The following is an 18,025-nucleotide window of genomic DNA, read 5'->3' as shown; positions in this document are numbered from 1 at the left end:
GGGTCTCTCTGATCTGTTCATTCCCTTGTCTGTCTCTTGGCATCCCACCTCAGGTCTTGCAATGTTCCATGATTCCCAGCACATATTCCACGTGTCAACAAACACCTTCACGCTGATGTCACATTCATTACTCAGAAAACTGGAGGAAAAACACGACTTTTAGGCCATAAATGTTAATTCCACTTATTAATAACCACATGCACATGGCATAATTTGATGTAGCATTTTATTTTATTTTATGCCAAGTCAACAATGCACACTTTGATGTAGTCTGTAGCTGAATGACAGACAATGTTTTCCCAGACAACATAGTGATGTATTTTTCATAGATGGGTTGGGATGGTTTGGGGTGGGTTGGGGTGGTTTGCAGCTAATTCTTTTTGGGGTTGTGTCCTAAGATGGAGTGCTGTCTAGAACCCATTTTGTTTGTGTACTTGGTGTGTCACAAGGGAACTCAAAAAGCTACAATGGTTCTCAACCCCCAAAAAGTTTCGGAACCAGTTCCATAGAGTTACGCCAGACAGACAACATAAAGTGCTTTGAGAATTTGTGTGAAATGCTATGGAAATGCCATGTACACAAAACACTGCAGTTCATGAAGATGATTCTAAGCATAGGCCTGACATATGCTTTTCCTTGATCAACCCCTAGGACATCCCTGGCTATGTTTTAAATTTCGTAAGAAATATAATTCCCACATATACAGTTGAAGTTGGAAGTTCACATACACACACCTTAACCAAATACATTTAAACTCAGTTTTTCACAATTCCTGACATTTAATCCTAGTAAAAACTCCCTGTCTTAGGTCAGTTAGGATCCACACTTTATTTTAATAATGTGAAATGTCAGAATAATAGTAGAGAGAATGATTTATTTCAGCTTTTATTTCTTTCATCACATTCCCAGTGGGTCAGAAGTTTACATACCCTCAATTAGTATTTAGTAGCAATGCCTTTAAATTGTTTAACTTGGGTCAAATGTTTCAGGTAGCCTTCCACAAGCTTCCCACAATAAGTTGGGTGAATTTTGGCCCATTCCTCTTGACAGAGCTGGTGTAACAGAGTCAGATTTGTTGGCCTCCTTGCTTGCACATGCTTTTTCAGTTCCTATAGGATTGAGGTCAGGGCTTTGTGTTGGCCCCTCCAATACCTTGACTTTGTTGTCCTTAAGCCATTTTCCCACAACTTTGGAAGAATGCTTGGGGTCATTGTCCATTTGGAAGACCCATTTGCGACCAAGCTTTAACTTTCTGACTTTTGTCTTGAGATGTTGCTTCAATATATCCACCTAATTTTCCTTTCTCATGATGCCATCTATTTTGTGAAATGCACCAGTCCCTCTTGCAGTAAAGCGCCCCCACAACATGATGCTGCCACTCCCATGCTTCATGGTTGGGATGTGTTCTTTGGCTTGCAAGCCTCCCCCTTTTTCCTCCAAACATAACAATGGTCATTATGGCCAAACAGTTCTATTTTTGTTTCATCAGACCAGAGGACATTTCTCCAAAAAGTATGATCTTTGTCCCCATGTGCAGTTGCAAACCATAGTCTGGCTTTTTTATGGCAGTTTTGGAGCAGTGGCTTCTTCCTTGCTGAGCGGCCTTTCAGGTTATGTCGGTATAGGACTCGTTTTACTGTGGATATAGATACTTTTGTACCTGTTTCCTCCAGCATCTTCACAAGGTCCTTTGCTGTTGTTCTGGGATTTATTTGCACTTTTCACACCAAAGTACGTTCATCTCTAGGAGACAGAACACGTCTTCTTCCTGAGCGGTATGACGGCTGCGTGGTCCCATGGTGTGTATACTTGCGTACTATTGTTTGTACAGATGAACGTGGTACCTTCAGGCGTTTGGAAATTGCTCCCAAGGATGAACCAGACTTGTGGAGGTCTACAATTATTTTTCTGAGGTCTTGGCTGATTTCTTTTGATTTTCCCATGATGTCAAGCAAAGAGGTAGGCCTTGAAATACATCCACAGGTTGTAACGGCTGTCTTCAGGAATGGACCAAAATGCAGCGGAGTTAGTATTCATCTTTCAATTTAATTAGAAAGAACACTATAACAAACAAAAACTGGAAACTGACAGCCAACAGTCCTGTCAGGTGCAAACACACTAAACAAGAAACAATTACCCACAAACCCCAGTGACAAACAACTCCTACATATGTGACTCCCAATCAGGAACAACGATTCCCAGCTGTTCCTGATCAGGAGTCACAAGACACACACCAGACTGCCACGTCCTGACCCCCAAACTACTACACCAGCTCCATCTGCTGGTCAGGACGTGACACAGGTACACCTCCAATTGACTTAAATGATGTCAATTAGCCTATCAGAAGCTTTTAAAGCCATGACATCATTTTCTGGAATTTTCCGAGCTGTTTAAAGGCACAGTCAACTTAGTGTATGTAAACTTCTGACCCACTGGAATTGTGATACAGTGAATTATAAGTGAAATAATCTGTCTGTAAACAATTGTTGGAAAATTACTTGTGTCATGCACGAAGTAGATGTCCTAACCGACTTGCCAAAAATATGGTGGTTGAATATGAGTTTCAATGACCTCAACCTAAGTGTATGTAAACTTCCGACAGTAGGTATCATACAGTATCAGTAGATGAACTAAGGGTGGTTGTACTATGTTCCATTCCAAATCCCAGAGCATTTTAGGACATGACAGCCTGGCCCTGGCCCCTCTCTGCCCTTCATAGCGTGATGTTGCTATGGCATGTTGGCAGAGAGACGGGCACCGGGCAGCAGGCAGCGGTAAGGCTGTCCTGTCAGAGGTGGTAGACCGTGGTGGGTGTCTCTGTCAAGCACTGGAGCGGGCCAGAGTGGCAGTGCCGTTTGAACACATGGCTGATGCCAAGTCTCAGAGCTGCCTGACAGAGAAGGACACTTTGGCCAGGAGTTGGTAGAATTGGAAAAGGAGGAGGGAAGGTTTTTTTCTCTGGCAAAGAGAGAAGCTTGATGGTCAGGGAGGCTGCCAGGCAAGCTTCACATCATTCTCTTTCACTCTTCGTCTATCCATCTCTCTTTCTCTCTCTCGCCGTCATTTTCTCAATTTCTCACCTCCCTCTCACTACTTTCTTTCCCTCTCTCCAGCCTGTATGTCATCTAAGCACAGGGCGTTTGCTGTCTCTCCATCCTGTGTCACCATGCCGCTGTGCTGCTGCTTTGACTGGCACACTTCATAATGTCCCAGCCACTACATGAACCCTCTCTCTGTCTCTTACAACAACACAGTCTGACGCAACACACTGTGTGTTTGTTTTTATCTTTTGTGCTAGTCTGGCTAGAAAATGTGTATCTTCTTAAGCCAAACCATATGCCAAACCATGTCCTCTACTATTGGAATTGCATTATTGCAAATGCACACCATTGCACTGTGAATTGGTATGGATGTATTGAAAGGACAAAGGTATGAGTCTCATCTGTTTCTGCTAACTTGAGAGATAATATGGTATCTCTCACTTAAAGCAACAAGCTACAATGTCTTACTAACTGTTACCTCTCTCTCTCCCCTCCCTCTTTCTTTCTTTCTTTCTTTTTTCTTTTTCTTAATTTTTTTCTTTCTTTCTTTCTTTTGCTCTCTCTTCCTAGAATGTATGAACTGCACTGGCTATACTGATATGAATAATAGACTGAATATTCTTGAGTCCAAGGTAAGCTTGCATCAACCAAACATGTTATTTAAACAATACTGCATACATGAACCTATTAACAAGGCCTCATATCTCATATCTCAACACACTAATCTTACTTTGTTTTGTGTCAGATTGTGTTACTGGAGGAGGCAGGACCACCACCTCTCCCATTCAGATCCTCCCCAGATAGGTCTTCAGATAACGAGGTGGGAGCAGCCCAGCCCACCCCCATCTCTCCCCCCACCATTGGCCTTCCAGGTGAGAGACTTTACTGCAGGACCTCATGAACCTCAGATGGTTAACTATTCACTTTTCTTCCTCCATAGTTTTACATGGCAGCTATTTGACTCTGTTGTGTTATCAATTTACAGAAAAGTGCACCAAGTATAAAAAGAAAAGTGTCTGAATCAGGTGGGATTCTGACTGAGTTAACTAGTTTTTGTTCAAGGAGCAAGAGGCCCCCCAGGACCAGTTGGACCCCAAGGTGTGGCGGGACCCCCTGGACGCACCGGAGAGACAGGCCTCATAGGGAAATCTGGACCCATGGGACCCAGAGGTATAAGTCTTACCCCCACATCTGTATCACACCCATACACTACCACTTAAGGTACCAAGCAGTTTGGCACTTGCACATACAGCATGCATGTTCACACATTCGATTAGTATGTTATGTGTAAAGACAGTGTTGTGTTGAGGCAGACTGTGCTGTGGTTCCCACAGGGCCCCAGGGCCAGCGAGGAGCCCCAGGGGAGAGAGGTGTACCTGGGCCAGCGGGGTCTCCGGGGCCAGCCTCTCCCTTCTCTCACAGAGGAGATGTGTTTGGTCTGAGGGAGCTGGGCCAGTGTGAGTATCCCTGTTACACTAAGAAACGAAATCCAAGAACTACACCAAGAAATGAAAGTCATAAGCCCTATAGGGATACTAGTTTTATTTATATGACTGATGGTTCATTCTGAAAGTGTTTTAGGACTCTCATGTGATTTTTGACCCCTTTCTTGCCATTGGCAGTTTGACAGTTAGGACATTTTGGAATATCCATTATTTCCGGGCCATCTGCCAAACATATATGTGGAGACCTTGTTTCAAAGGTCTGATAGCAATCAATTGATAATATTTGGAGACATTACTCTCTCACCTATTTCCTCTACCAACTGGGGGACATATTATGGAAGGAAGAGAAACATGTCATGACACCCCTTAAAGCCAATTGACATGCATAGTGCAGTTTCACCTATAGCCCGGAGTTCACGGACCATTTATGAAGTTATAGGGCCTGTGTACAGTATAGTTCAGCATGCCAGGTGTCCCATTGGCCCATATCTGGGAAGTCCATCAGTGGAACAGCCCTCTCTTTGCCTGTTAAAACTCTCTGTTCCTAATCAAAGAACCCTCATTGGACAACAGGCAACAGGTCTGCCAAGAGCTATAATATAGTCACACTCAGAGGAAGAAGTAGAGTTTAGTTAAGCATACTGAGCCCTCACAAGGCCTTGGAAAAAGTCCTATACCTGTAGGTTTTATATCTTATCAGTCAAGCAAGAGTCCCCATAAAGCCTGTCAGTTGGCCTCTGTGTGGATGACTAGAATGTTCCTGTAATCCTGGAGTCTTATTACCTTCTTCCTGTAGTAGTATTAGTGGGTGAGACATGTGAAGTCTAATAGTGAATAGTAGTTACAACTAGAAATAAATATGCACACTAAGGGAGAAGGACAATATAGGTGTGACAAGCGTGTGTTTAGAGGTAGGTGAAAGAGTCAAGCGCAGGAGAGCAGAGATGTCAGAGATGCGTTATTTAATAGGCAAGTCCACAAACATACAGGTCAGGTACAATACCAAAATAAACGCCCTAGACAACAGAGAAACCAGTACTCACGGAAGGAGGGGGAAAAAAACAACGCTCCTAAACTTATACACACTTGGTATAATACGTGAAAACAAATAAGGCACAACCTTAACGAGCAACATCTCATGAATAATCCTGCACAAACCTAGGCAGGCAGCAGGGCTAATTATACACACAGAAATTAAGGCAAATGAAACCAGGTGTGAAAGAACCACAGACAAAACAAACGGAAAAGGAAAAAAGGATCGGTGATGGCGTGTAGGCTGGCGACGCCGACCGCCAAGCACCGCCCGAACAGAGAGAGGAACCACCTTCGGTGGAAGTCGTGACAATAGGACAGGCCAGGGCAATTATTTTCCATGAAGGGCCACATTAGAATATATTTTGGCCATCGCGGGCCAGAATCATATTACAGGAATATACATCATGTGACATAATGTACATCATGTACATCAGCTCAATATTACATTTAAACTACTCAATCAGTGTGAGGAGTGAAATCTATGATGGGCATTGACTAGAGCAGTGAACTCAGGTATAGTTTCTGACGTCGCTATGCGCAGGATTGCTGAGAGGTGAGTCAGTACAAGACGATCTGTGCCTTGACTTGTTATATTTCATCACTGAAAATGTCTGTTCACATACATAGGTTGACCCAAACAGTACAAACATCTTCTGAGCATGACCCCTAATCTTTGGAAAGTTTTGTTCATCGAGAGATGCATAGAACCTTGTCAGTGACATTGTTTTGAATAGTTCTCCAATCACAGCATCAGACTGAAGATCAATAAGCTCAGGTTGCAGGTCAGTGGGAGCGTTATTCACATTGCAGGTGAAAGGAGAGGAAACCAACACTTGGAAAACTCACCGTTCAAAGCACACAGCAGCGATGTATACTTCTCCCGCTGGTCATCTGATAGGGAACAGACTAGTAGTGTCGGAAGGTGGGTGAGATTGTTCGCATCTACTTGGCGGGTTATGAGGAGTAATTTTCCCTTGAAGGCTTTGACAAGGCTGTACATCTGATGTGCAAAAAGGCCCTTCCCTTGTAGTTTGAAATTCAGCTCCTCTGTAATTTCAAAGTCTGGGGTTATGCCTCGTAAGAATATCAACAACTGCAGCGTGTCACGTGTATCACTGCTCTCATCAAGGGCCAAGGAGAAATAGGTGAAATCCTTTACCTTGTCTTTCAACTGCTGTTCCATATTCTCAGTGATGTCCTCAACACGCCGTGTCACTGTTCGTCTTGACAGGGAAACATTTTCAAACAGCTCTTTCTTGTCGGGGCAAAGTATTGCTGCAGAGTCAATTAAACATTCTTTAATGAATTTGCCTTCAGCGAATGGCTTGCTATGTTTAACAATTTTGTGGGGCAGTACATAGCTAGCTCTCGCACTATCTGCATCGAACCTATCTTGCACTGACTCTATGCACACTCACAAGACTATATATACACACACACTATATACACACTCCCTCACACACACTACACTGACACTTTCACATAAAACCCACACACACTCACATAAACTACATATGCACCAGAGTATGTGAGCGGAGTTGAGCGGTTGGAAATCCCACTCCGTGGCTCTGGCACTCCACATCCTTTCCAACTGCTCTGCTAAAAACCGCTCCATGCTCACAGGAAGTAATTCCAAATTCACTCCATTCACTAAAATAACTATTTAACCAACACCAATCTATTTTTGTGACTAACTGGACCTACCATTTGTTTTTGAAGTATGGAAACAAAACCATAAGATTTTAATGAAAAGTATTTGAATAAACATGAAAAGGTAAACGTAAGAAGCTCACAATCGGCTACACAACCGATTGGCAAACTTACCGGAAATTGAGAAATCATGTGACTAAACTGAATAAAAAGAAGAAGAAACTACACTATGAAACAAAGGTAAATGACATAAAGAATGATAGTAAAACATTTTAGAGCACCTTTAATGAAATGTTGGGAAAAAAGGCAAACTCGGCTCCATTGAATCAGATGGCTCATTCATTACAAAACCGACTGATATTGCCAACTACTTTTTTTCATTGGCAACATTAGCAAACTTATGCATGACATGCCAGGAAAAAACACTGACACCACACATCCAAGTATATTTGACCAAATTATGAAAGACAAGAATTGTCATTTTAAATTCTGTAAAGTGAGTGCGGAAGAGGTGAGAAAAATATTGTTGTCTATCAACAATGACAAGCCACCGGGGTCTGACAACTTGGGTGGAAAATTACTGAGGGTAATAGCAGATGATATTGCCACTCCTATTTGCCATATCTTCAATTTAAGCAGACTAGAAAGTGTGTTCCCTCAGGCCTGAAGGGAAGCAAAAGTTCTTCCGCTACCTAAGAATAGTAAAGCCCCCTTTACTGGCTCAAATAGCCGACCAATCAACCTGTTACCAACCCTTAGTAAACTTTTGGAAAAAATTGTGTTTGACCAGATACAATGCTATTTTACAGTAAACAAATTGGCAAAAGACTTTCAGCACGCTTATCGGGAAGGACATTCAACAAGCACAGCACTTACACAAATTACCGAGGATTGGCTGAGAGAAATTTATGATAAAAAGATTGTGGGGGCTGTTTTGTTAGACTTCAGTGCGGCTTTTGACATTATCGATCATAGTTTGCTGCTGGAAAAATGTATGTGTTATGGCTTTACACCCCCTGCTATATTGCGAATAAAGAGATACCTGTCTAACAGAACACAGAGGGTGTTCCTTAATGGAAGCCTCTCCAACATAATCAAGGTAGAATCAGGAATTCCCCAGGGCAGCTGTCTAGGCCCCTTACTTTTTTCAACCTTTACTAACAACATGCCATTGGCTTTGAGTAAAGCCAGTGTGTCTATGTACGTGGCTGAAATGACTGCAACACTTAACAAAGAGCTGCAGTTAGTTTCAGAATGGGTGGCAAGAAATAAGTTAGTCCTAAATATTTCAAAAACTAAAAGCATTGTATTTGGGACAAATCATTCACTAAACCCTAAACCTCAACTAAATCTTGTAATAAATAATGTGGAAATTGAGCAAGTTGAGGTGACTAAACTGCTTGGAGTGACCCTGGCACTATCAACAAGGCAGGTCCTATGGGCTCTAGCCCTTAGATGAACACAGAGAGCAAACATTAATAATATGCATGTCAATCTCTGGCTAATCTCTGGAACAGCGGGGACTGTGAAGCAACACAAACATAGGCACAGACACATGCATATAAACACACATGATAACATACGCGCTACACACATACACATGGATTTTGTGTTGTTGATATGTGGTACTGGAGTATGAGCCTGAGGGCACACACTTAGTGTTATGAATTCTGTAATGAATGTATTTTAATATTTAAAAAATTGTATAACTGCCTTAATTTTTCAGGACCCCAGGAAGAGTAGCTGCTGCCTTGGCACCAGCTAGTTGGGATCCATAATAAATGCAAATACAAATTTCAAATAGGCTACATGCATATAAACATTCTAAATAGGCCAGGAGCCAGGCAGGGAGCCTATTAGCTGCTTAAAATGAATTATTTAGGCTATATTATTTCAATTATTTCAAGGCTATAGCCGACAAATAAATACATTGTGAAGCATTTGCGAGTGCAACACAATTGGCTAGTAGGGACATAAACCGCTCAACATTTAAACATGTTGTTGTATTAAATCATTATAGTCTATAAATTGGGTTTATAGGCTGTGCCTTACTTAGAATTAAATACAAATTAAACGAAAAACGACTTATTAGTGCCTTTTGAATTCATTTTTAGAAACTTGAGTTTGGCCCGTCTGTGGCTTCAGGCTCATGCAATGCAGCAGACAATATTGTATTTTTCAATATTACTTTCAATACTACAGGTTTTTAGGCAAAATAACCCAATCAAAACGGAAAGCTTCTTGAACGTGGGAATATGCCAGGCCTATTGGGCCAAAATCAATTATGGCCTATTGTATAGATAATAAAACAAAAATGAACGAAACATTTAAGAGATCTGCTTTTCAGTTTATAAATGCTTCGCTACAATGACACAATTAGATTAGATTCCTACCCACCTCGTTCCTTTCTTTTAGCATGTGCATGTAGTAAGTACACCATCATGCTTTCGGAATATGTATCTTTTCAGATTCCACATTGACTCTTTAGTGGGCACTACATCACCACACTCTCTCTCTTGCTTTAAGTCCTCATCTTTGTAAGTCACCTTGATTTTGCACCTGTGTGATATATCAGTTTTCTGAAAATATTTAGTGAACTCCATGACAGTAGCTACAACAAGGGGCTATAGCAGCACACAAGGAGACTACAAATGCATGCTGGTCCGGGCATGCCCTGAGCTCTTGAAGTGAGCGCTACTTGAGCGAATTTGGAGCCGGCGAGAAGGTGGACGCTCCAGCCTTTGGGAATCTCGCTCCGCGCTCCAGTCAAATTGGGCACGCTCCGCTACGCTCACATACTCTGATACGCACACGCGCTCATAACACACACGCATTCCAACACAACACACACACAAACACACACGCACGCACACATACACACACATTTTCACACCCATCATATGCTATTGCTGCTCTGTTTTTTATTCTAATTATTATCTATCCTGATGCCTAGTCACTTTACCCAGCCTTTATGTAAATATCTACCTCAAATACCTCGTACCCCTGCACATTAATCTGGTTCTGGTACTCCCTGTATATAGCACCATTCTTGTGTATTTTATTCCTCCTGTGTTACTATTTGTGTATTATTATTAACTCTGCATAGTCGGGAAGAGCTCGTAAGCAAACATTTCACGGCGCATGTGACAAATACAATTTGATTTGAAGGGCAGTCAGCGGTAGTGATATATGAGTGTTAGAGGGAAAATGACCTAATGTGAAACAAAACACTCAGCATATGTATCCCTACAGTCTAATATTTTAACGTGTATAGAATTAATTCATGCTGTAACATTTAGTAGATAACTCTGGCTGAACTATATGGATTGTAAAACTGTAAGCTGTAGAAGTCTAGACATGATCTCTTGACCTCCATCTCAGGCACTTCCTAGTTTTGACCAGCAGAGGGCAGCAGACTCCCACGCAAGATGTCTATGGAAAGCTGTATTTGATTACTGTGGTGGACTGGCTTTGTTTAAGCCTGGGCTCTGGCTTCAGTCTGCCTGCTGTAAGTCAGACCCAATTTGTAACCTGTCAGCACAGCAGCCTGATCTGGCAACCCCGGCCGCCTTGGAGCCAGAAACCTGCTCAGTAAAACGGCAAGGCAAGGTTTTCAAGTCAAACCCCAATGCTGCAGGGAGTTTGGGGTTAGGAGGAGTAGTGTGTGTGTGTGTGGTGTGTGTTTACTACATGAAGTAGTCTACTTCAGACAACTTGATGGTACACCAGAAAAATGACTTCCAGTGGGATTGCTCCAAAGGATATTGAAGTTGTCCACCTGTGTATCCCTATCTGTGGTGGGATGCTGAACTAGTTAGTACCAGAGCCACTGCTCCCCACCTCAACCAATGACCATAAGGAGTGTGGCCTTACCCCACAGCACACCCACAGTGACAAGCAACCAAGACAGCTTATCATCTCCAATGTTTGAAAATAATTCACAACCCAAAAAACCACCAGAGCTATGTCAATAATGGAAATAGGCTACTCTTAACTCAAATTGTAGTACATACTGTACACGCAGTACATTAGGGATGGGCCCTCGGATCAATTTCCCCTTTCCCCAATTTCCCTTTTTTTGGGGGGGACTACTTTGGGTTCTCAACTTACTGTTATGAGTTGGAATAGTAGAATACACAAGGTGCAATTTAGAAATGTGGCTGTGCATCATCAGTTTTCCTCTTGTCAATGACTGATAGTCAGTCAATTAGCCATGTCAGGTACATTTTAGCGGCCAGCTTTCTAAACATGTTATCATTGTGGCCCCTCATGATGAGTTGCCCATCCCTGCAGTATGTTCATGTAGTATGTCTTCAGAGCAGGACTATTCAACCGGGGTGCGGAGGAACTGCCGGGGGCGCTTAAACATATATTTAAACTGTTTTTATGAATATCGCTAGCAACAACAGAATAAACACATTTTTAATGACATACCTACAGTAGAAAATAGGAGAATATCTTCTTTCTAAGGATGTCAACTTTATTTCTGAACTCCTAATGTTGAGCCAATTACACTCACTGGAATATCTGACATGGGCTTTGAAAAAACACCTATGAATAGAATAGGCTACAGGTGTGGCAAGTGCTGCTGACTGCTGGTAACTTTCCTTGATATCATTTTTGCCAACACATGGCTATACTTTGTTTAACCTGCTAAACAGATGCTTTTAGCAAAAATGTGTTTGGAGATTTCCTTTCTAGCTAATAGGCTATGTTAGAGTTTACACTTCCTCTTCTAATTATAATGTAGGTAGGTCAAAATAATGAAAAACAATCTAGCAAATCTATTCATTTTAAAATGTTGATTACTTCTCCTTGACCTTATCATTCACCTGATGATAAGACAAGACATGAAAAAAACATTTTGTTAACGTATGATGGGGATTCCTGGATCGTCGGTTTACCTGGGAGGGGGTCCCTGGGAAAGAAAAGGTTGACAACCTCTGCTTTAGAGCACAGTGAGCACCTGTTGTACTTAAACCATGACATTTTTTGTTTTGGGTACAGATGAAGAGGCTGCGCTCCCTTCACGGAATAACCAGAGAGATGTGACTGGTCCCCCAGGCCCCATCGGACCCCCTGGACCCCCAGGTAAAAAAAACACTCACACTCCCGCTGGCATGGCCATGAAGCCATAATGATAATTGTGTAATAATGTTATTAAGGGGAAATTAGAATACTTCTTCGCCATATCAGCTAGCCACGTAGTGTGACCTTTAAGTGGATATTGGAAGAATACTTGGAAAACTATCATTTCCATTTTCCAACTCCTCAGGCCGGCCTGGACCCACAGGGCCTGCTGGAAACCCAGGTAGCCCAGGCAGAAACGTATGTACAGTATAACATTGGACTTTAATGTGCATCCTGATGTACAACTTGATATATGTGCTTGTTACTCTCGTAAATCATGCATTGATGTCAACGGGAGATTAATTCAAGAAGTTCTATCTCTGTGTTCCAGGCTGGGTTTGGTCCCTCAGGCAAACCTGGGGATCGCGGACCTAAAGGAGACACTGGTGAAAGGGTGAGGCTTGGCAGAACTGCCTTTAAAGAGACCCCTTTCAATTCCACTCTGAAATGCTCTTTGTACAGTCTATACATGACATGAGTCTACATCGTTCATACAGCTTCTCTCTCCTCACAGGGACCCCCAGCACTCAGGGGAGAACATGGCCAGCCAGTGAGTACACAGTGAGAGTACAACATTTCTGCTCTTACACACATATACATTTAGTTACTCTTTGCCAACCACCTGTGTTTTTCCCATTTGTGATGCTGTTTTTAGGGTGTACCAGGGCCAAAGGGTGAACCAGGAGATAGCCAGGCTGAGGTGACCCTACACATTCCCTCTATATGATTTAAGAGTCCTCAGAGACACATCTTCCATACCTCACGCTTTTGAAAAAGCGGGCATAGTAGTAGCACAGTAGTAGTATGCAGTAGGCATACAGTATATCATAATAGTACTGTGATAAATAAACAGCCCTTAACATATAGTTCCTGATGGAAGCTTAATCTGAATTTGGTAGGTAAACTTGAAGCCGAACTTGATATAGTGATGTGGTTCTGTCCAGGGGGAGGGGGTGCAGCAGCTGAGAGAGGCTCTGAAGATCCTGGCTGAGAGGGTTCTCATTCTGGAGCACATGATCGGCATTCATGGTGAGAGACACCCTTACTCAGAGAACAACAGGGTCTCTAGGAATTACAGTGTTGTTAGAGATTTATACTGTGTCTCTCAGTGATAAGTCATTTTCTATTGGAGAGCCCTTGTGAGCGTGAGATTAAATTGTTCTCCCTCTGTCTCCATCCCCAATCCATTCCTCCCTCTCTTTGGTCATTTCTCAGAGAACCCACTAGAACCCGGTTCTGGCCTGGACATCCTGTCAGACCTGGTGCCCATGTTTAAAAACAAAAGGGCGGGACCCAATACCCTGCTTCACTCTCTCGCCACGGGAGACCGGAAGCTGAATGGAGAGGAAAGAGTGAGGAGGGGGGACAAGTAGATGGTCATGCCAATGGGTGTAAAGAGCATGGTTTGTATATGAACTGTGATTGTTTAAGAGACTGAGATGGATGTACCATGTGTTCTCTGGGCCAGAGTGTATGACCAGTCAATCCTCATGGAAGCACAGAATTCCATCAGTCTGGGCTTTGGACGACCTAGCGTCTGCAAAATGACCCCTTCTCTTACTCAGATTCTTGAATTTGGCCTGTTTATAATGTGTGTTTTATACATTGACTTTTAGTACTGTTGTCATTATCGTAGTCATGTTATTCCAATGTAATTGTGTAACTTTGGTGCTGGCACTGGCCTCAACATATGCATATTCTTAAAGTCTAGGTAGCAGACAATGGACCCTATCAGATATTTATGTAGTTGGTGCTGTATATGAACTTAAATACATGGGTTCTAACTTGAAACACTATTTGTTAGTTTACAACTGTACAATTTATGCTCACCGCATATAAAATACATGAAGACTGCCGAGAAATGTACAGTTGAAGTCGGAAGTTTACATACACTTAGGTTGGAGTCATTAAAACTCATTTTTCAACCACTCCACAAATTTCTTGTTAACAAACTATAGTTTTGGCAAGTCGGTTAGGACATCTACTTTGTGCATGACACAAGTAATTTTTCCAACAATTGTTTACAGGCAGATTATTTCACTTCTTCACTGTATCACAATTCCAGTGGGTCAGAAGTTTACATACACTAAGTTGACTGTGCCTTTAAACAGCTTGGAAAATTCCCGAAAATGATGTCATGGCTTCAGAAGCTTCTGATAGGCTAATTGACATCATTTGAGTAAATTGGAGGTGTACCTGTGGATGTATTTCAAGGCCTACCTTCAAACTCTGTGCCTCTTTGCTTGACATCATGGGAAAATCAAGAGAAATCAGCCAAGACCTCAGAAAAAAATGTAGACCTCCACAAGTCTGGTTCATCCTTGGGAGCAATTTCCAAACGCCTGAAGGTACCACGTTCATCTGTACAAACAATAGTATGCAAGTATAAACACCATGGGACCACGCATCCATCATACCGCTCAGGAAGGAGACGTGTTCTGTCTCCTAGAGATGAACGTACTTTGGTGTGAAATGTCCTCTGATGTAACAAAAATAGAACTGTTTGGCCATAATGACCATCGTTATGTTAGGAGGAAAAAGGGGGAGGCTTGCAAGCCGAAGAACACCATCCCAACCGTGAAGCACGGGGGTGGCAGCATCATGTTGTGGGTGTGCTTTGCTGCAGGAGGGACTGGTGCACTTCACAAAATCGATGGCATCATGAGAAAGGAAAATTATGTGGATATATTGAAGCAACATCTCAAGATATCAGTCAGGAAGTTAAAGCTTGGTCGCAAATGGGTCTTCCAAATGGACAATGACCCCAAGCATTCTTCCAAAGTTGTGGGAAAATGGCTTAAGGACAACAAAGTCAAGGTATTGTAGAGGCCATCACAAAGCCCTGACCTCAATCCTATAGAAAATTTGTGGGCAGAACTGAAAAAGCGTATGCGAGCAAGGAAGCCTACAATCCTGACTCAGTTACACCAGCTCTGTCAGGAGGAATGGGCCAAAATTCACCCAACTTATTGTGGGAAGCTTGTGGAAGGCTACCCAAAACATTTGACCCAAGTTAAACAATTTAAAGGCAATGCTACCAAATATTAATTGAGTGTATGTGAACTTCTGACCGACTGGGAATGTGATGAAAGAAATAAAAGCTGAAATAAATCATTCTCTCTACTATTAATATGACATTTCACATGCTTAAAATAAAATGGTGATCCTCACTGACCAAAGACAGGGAATTTTGACTAGGATTAAGTGTCAGGAATTGTGAAAACTCAGTTTAAATGTATTTGGCTAAGGTGTATGTAAACTTCCGACTTCAACTGTATATGACACACATGGTGGAGGAACATTGTCTGTAGTCTACTGCACAGGGTGGAACATTGTCTGTAGCCTACTGTACATTTGTGGAGGAACATATTGTCTGTAGCCTACTGTACATGGTGGAGGAACATATTGACTGTAGCCTACTGTACATGGTGGAGGAACATTGTCTGTAGCCTACTGTACATAGTGGAGGAACATATTGTCTGTAGCCTACTGTACATGGTGGAGGAACATATTGTCTGTAGCCTACTGTACATGGTGGAGGAACATTGTCTGTAGCCTACTGTACATGGTGGAGGAACATTGTCTGTAGCCTACTGTACAGGGTGGAGGAACATATTGTCTGTAGCCTACTGTACATGGTGGAGGAACATATTGTCTGTAGCCTACTGTACAGGGTGGAGGAACATATTGTCTGTAGCCTACTGTACATGGTGGAGGAACATATTGTCTGTAGCCTACTGTACAGGGTGGAGGAACATATTGTCTGTAGCCTACTGTACAGGGTGGAGGAACATATTGTCTGTAGCCTACTGTACAGGGTGGAGGAACATATTGTCTGTAGCCTACTGTACAGGGTGGAGGAACATTTTGTCTGTAGCCTACTGTACAGGGTGGAGGAACATATTGTCTGTAGCCTACTGTACAGGGTGGAACATTGTCTGTAGTCTACTGTACAGGGTGGAGGAACATATTGTCTGTAGCATACTGTACATGGTGGAGGAACATATTGTCTGTAGCCTACTGTACATGGTGGAGGAACATTGTCTGTAGCCTACTGTACATAGTGGAGGAACATATTGTCTGTAGCCTACTGTACATGGTGGAGGAACATATTGTCTGTAGCCTACTGTACATGGTGGAGGAACATTGTCTGTAGCCTACTGTACATGGTGGAGGAACATTGTCTGTAGCCTACTGTACAGGGTGGAGGAACATATTGTCTGTAGCCTACTGTACATGGTGGAGGAACATATTGTCTGTAGCCTACTGTACAGGGTGGAGGAACATATTGTCTGTAGCCTACTGTACATGGTGGAGGAACATATTGTCTGTAGCCTACTGTACAGGGTGGAGGAACATATTGTCTGTAGCCTACTGTACAGGGTGGAGGAACATTTTGTCTGTAGCCTACTGTACAGGGTGGAGGAACATATTGTCTGTAGCCTACTGTACAGGGTGGAGGAACATTTTGTCTGTAGCCTACTGTACAGGGTGGAGGAACATATTGTCTGTAGCCTACTGTACAGGGTGGAACATTGTCTGTAGCCTACTGTACAGGGTGGAACATTGTCTGTAGTCTACTGTACATGGTAAGCTATAAGTGGCACTTCACTTTTTAGTATGGAAAACGGCTGTGAGGGTTTTCTACAATATTCACAACATAATGACACAATTACAATCTTTATAGAATAAAAATCAAATTTCATCAATTACATGTGGAAATACGTATTTGAGGGAACATCAGCAAGCCAGCAGCAAAAAGTGAATTCAAAAACACTTGAATTTAAGGGGTCCTTATTACAATGTTATTACATATGTAATTACACTGTAATAACTACTGAAATTAACTGTAATAATTCATAGTTACACTGTAATAAAAACACGTAACTGGGGGTATTTGCTTAAATAAAGGTTTATTAACTGACTTGCCTAGTTAAATAAAGGTTAAGAACACATTTTATTTTATATGACGGCCTACCCCGGCCAAACCCTCCCCTAACCTGGACGACGCTGGGCCAATTGTGCACCGCCCCATGGGACTTCCGATCCCGGCCGGTTGTGATACAGCCCAGGACCGAACCAGTGCTGCAGCCTCTAGCGCTGAGATGCAGTGTCTTAGACCGCTGCGCCACTCGGGAGCCTAAAAATCATTTAAAATTGTTAAATCATTTAACGGTGCATTTGACAATGGGTCAAAAAAATTGATACGTTAATAAAAAGTTATGGTTAAAATTGTGATATTGTCATTCGTGCTTGTTAAATTTGTATTTATTAGGGATTCCCATTAGCTGTTGCCATGGCAGCAGCTACTCTTCCTGGGGTCCAAACACATTAAGGCACTTACATTACACATAAAACAAAAAATAAAACAGAACATCATATAACATTATTACACCACTACATATCTACAATACCAAATGTATAATACCACCATACAACAATATTACAATGTACGTGTGTGTAGAGAGCATGTGTTACTTGTGTGTGTGTGTTTGTCTCTTCACAGTCCCCGCTGTTCCATAAGATGTTTTTTATGCTTTTTTAAATCTGATTCTACTGTTTGCATCAGTTACCTGATGTGGAATAGAGTTACATGTAGTCATGGCTCTATGTAGTACTGTGTGCCTCCCATAGTCTGTTCTGGACTTGGGGATTGTGAAGAGACCTATGGTGGCATGTCTTGTGGGGTATGCATCGGTGTCCAAGCTGTGTGCTAGTAATTTA

General features: G+C 42.3%; 1 protein-coding gene across 1 annotated transcript in view; it reads left to right on the top strand.

The window, feature by feature from the left end:
• The window catches only part of LOC106568024 (collagen alpha-1(XXVI) chain), a 45,061-nt gene extending 27,525 nt beyond the window's left edge, over positions 1 to 17,536 (top strand). The window contains exons 4-14 of the mRNA XM_014138026.3: positions 3,612 to 3,673; positions 3,787 to 3,913; positions 4,104 to 4,211; positions 4,376 to 4,498; positions 12,179 to 12,262; positions 12,447 to 12,499; positions 12,633 to 12,695; positions 12,816 to 12,851; positions 12,957 to 13,001; positions 13,246 to 13,330; positions 13,517 to 17,536. Of these exons, the coding sequence (XP_013993501.1) occupies positions 3,612 to 3,673; positions 3,787 to 3,913; positions 4,104 to 4,211; positions 4,376 to 4,498; positions 12,179 to 12,262; positions 12,447 to 12,499; positions 12,633 to 12,695; positions 12,816 to 12,851; positions 12,957 to 13,001; positions 13,246 to 13,330; positions 13,517 to 13,674 (944 nt within the window). The 3' untranslated portion in view covers positions 13,675 to 17,536. The remainder of the gene's footprint in view (positions 1 to 3,611; positions 3,674 to 3,786; positions 3,914 to 4,103; positions 4,212 to 4,375; positions 4,499 to 12,178; positions 12,263 to 12,446; positions 12,500 to 12,632; positions 12,696 to 12,815; positions 12,852 to 12,956; positions 13,002 to 13,245; positions 13,331 to 13,516) is intronic.
• The last annotated feature ends 489 nt before the right edge of the window (positions 17,537 to 18,025 follow it).

The sequence above is a fragment of the Salmo salar genome, chromosome 13 (genome assembly GCF_965601325.2).
Source record: "Salmo salar chromosome 13, fSalSal1, whole genome shotgun sequence".
NCBI classification, from domain to species: domain Eukaryota; kingdom Metazoa; phylum Chordata; class Actinopteri; order Salmoniformes; family Salmonidae; genus Salmo; species Salmo salar.
This window is presented reverse-complemented; position numbering and strand designations above follow the sequence as displayed.